The 2,713-nt window shown below is 40.1% G+C and overlaps 1 protein-coding gene across 1 annotated transcript in view; it reads left to right on the forward strand.

The window, feature by feature from the left end:
* BRI3 (brain protein I3) overlaps positions 1-2,109 on the forward strand; it is a 26,324-nt gene extending 24,215 nt beyond the window's left edge. The window contains exon 3 of the mRNA XM_019512888.1: positions 1,375-2,109. Within this exon, the coding sequence (XP_019368433.1) occupies positions 1,375-1,507 (133 nt within the window). The 3' untranslated portion in view covers positions 1,508-2,109. The remainder of the gene's footprint in view (positions 1-1,374) is intronic.
* The last annotated feature ends 604 nt before the right edge of the window (positions 2,110-2,713 follow it).

A 2,713-nucleotide genomic window follows, 5' to 3' on the forward strand; every position in this document is an offset into this window, starting at 1 on the left:
TGACTTCTAGTGTGCCAGTTTTCATGTGAGCTGGGTGGCTCATGGGGACATGACTTGCAGGCAGCCAGTGTCAGTTCAGATCTAGCCCTTGGCTGGAAACTGAGGGGGGAAAAAAAGCCCTTTGGTACTGTATAGCTCATGTAAACAGTTTTTAACTTTCAGAAAACAATGTGCTGTTGGAAGCTTTAGACCCTCTGAAAATAAAATTACCCATGTAAATGTTTGCAGGAAGCAGGATTAAAGAATGAGGAGGCAGGAGAGTAGTAGATGTTGGGGGCTCAGCTTCCATAGGTAGCCTGAGCTTCTACCTTGTAGAATCTCAGCTGCAAAGCCACGTTAACTTAAGCAGTGGTAGTAACTACCAGCTTCTACAAATATTCTTTTGATTAAAAATTAGAATTCCGTGTCCATATTCACACCATTTGGATTGCTTGGTGGCATCTCAAGTCAATCCAGAATATCTAGTTCTGCAGCCTACAAAGTGAAAAAATTAAGGTATTGGCCCAGGTAGCCTTGGTTCTTGTCTTCAGAGCAGTGCCTAAATGTGTCCTGGATGTGCAGGGTCAGTCAGGCGCTCTATGCTGGAGCCAGGTAGTCTGGCCAGTCTTCTAGGGGGTGCAGATTTGGACCATCACCAAATAAAATGTCCAAACCTTGAGACATCAGAGTAATAAAGGGGGCATTGCTATTTCTGCTTCTAGTCATTCTCCAGTTTCTTGTTCTGAACTAATGCCCTCTCAATACCCCAAAGATCTGACTGTTCTCATTTAAATGAACCTACTTCCACATACTCTGGGAATCAGCAGTATGGTGTTGAGAGCACAGGACAGCTTCTGCAGGCTGGGCTAAGGCCTAGACAAAGCACAGCAGTCCAAAAGGGGAATAGCTTGTTCAGTTCTGGGCTGGAGTATGTGGAGTAGAGACGATTTTCAGGGTATATACACTCTATGGTCTAATAAGTATTTGAACATGTGCAAACTGCAGCTTTTGGTGAGGAATTATTGCTTGGCACGTCTGTAATACAAAGGCCACCCATGCCGCATATCAAATCCTGTTCCAATACATGGAGGTGGTAGATCCTCTTTCAAAAAAATGTTTGTTAAAATTGAATATAGGCTGGGGGCAGAGGAGTGGAAAAGGAAGCCTTGGTTCTTGGAAATGGCTGACCTTTTCCAGAACAACTTTGCGTGAAATAAACCCAGAATTGTAAACTTTCCCCTCAAGTAATTAAAACTTGTCAAAGTTGCATAAGCAGTGTTCACAGGGTCTTATAATGCAAGATGTTGGGAAACTTTAGAGGTATGACCAACATCTTTGCCTGTGCTAGTATACCCATGGAGTCTGTAATCAAACTTTTCCCCTGCTTTTTTACAGAGTTGGGGTACTGGAGGATACCTTCACCTGTCTCGGCGTCTTCTGTGCCATCGTATTCTTTCCAATTGGAATCCTGTTCTGTCTTGCACTAAGGCAGAGAAGATGCCCAAATTGTGGGGCTGCTTTTGGCTAAGGGATCAAGATGAATCTATTTCTGGAGGCCAGCCTTGTTAGAGTACTCTTTCTAATGTAAATGTCATGTACAATCACTTTATTTGATTATGCTTCAGACCTGTTTTGTAAAGTGTGAAGAAATTAGTTTTCTGCATGTAATTTAAAATGTAATCTTTTATAAGCATGTGTATTGCAAAACATGAAAACCCACCTTGTTTCCATGTTAATGGCACCTTTTGAAACTTAAATAAAATAGCTTTTCTTTTTGCAATCTTCAATGTGTGGCTAAACCAAATCTCATATTTGAAGTTATATCATTATCTGCTGGTTTTGCCTTTGCACCTTGAACAAAATACCTTTAAACAAATGAAGAAAAAAACCCAAAGTTTGCCACTTAGCATCATTCTTAAATAACCAGGGCTGATTAAAAGTCTGCTCTCCTGGTATACACACACGCAAATACATGTGAAATACTAGAAGCTTAAGTAACAAATACTTATTTTTGAGATTTGAACTAGTGATGCTACTTAATTACATGAAGACAGAGTAATGGGGGATTGGTTACCAGCAAGAATCCAGATTTTAAAATTGGAATGAGAATAAAGTGTCTTGTTGTCTTTGCATTGTTTACTAGTCCAAGTTTTGTGTTTTGTTTGTGTTTTTGCTTGGACTACCTGAATCCTGAAATCTGTTACTTTTTCCAGTGCAGTTTTAGAAACAAACTGGGTTAAGATGATAATTCACAAGTTAACCTGGAAAATGAAGATAATAAAGTAAATTTTTCCCCCCTCAGTTATGTCATGGGACTCTTCCAAGACCAGCAGTTTCTTCATTAAGAGTGGAAAAGAAGGGAGTTGGAAAAAAAATGAGGATGGTTACTAAAGCGCTGCCAAAAGCTGCAGAATGAGGCTTCTAGAGATAAAGAAGAATGGATGCTCAGGTTAGAGGTAACTAGGGCTTCTCTTATACACAGACTTAATGCAGTATAGCACTGATAAGTGGTCATAATAAGTGGAGTATGGCACTGATTTTAAAGCAATGCATCTAACCAGAACTTTACTATTTTAAATGTTTTAGAGATGCAGCTAGATCAGGGTGGCCAACCTGCCACGTGGCAGTTCAGGGAGGGGGCAGGCAGCAGAGTAGCAGATTGAAAGGGAAAAGGGATTAGAGAAGCTTGATTTTTTTTTTTTTTTTTTTTTTTTTTTTCTAAAAAGGTTGGCCC

This window comes from Gavialis gangeticus, unplaced genomic scaffold, assembly GCF_001723915.1.
Source record: "Gavialis gangeticus isolate Ggan-Ray unplaced genomic scaffold, GavGan_comp1, whole genome shotgun sequence".
Lineage (NCBI taxonomy): Eukaryota > Metazoa > Chordata > Crocodylia > Gavialidae > Gavialis > Gavialis gangeticus.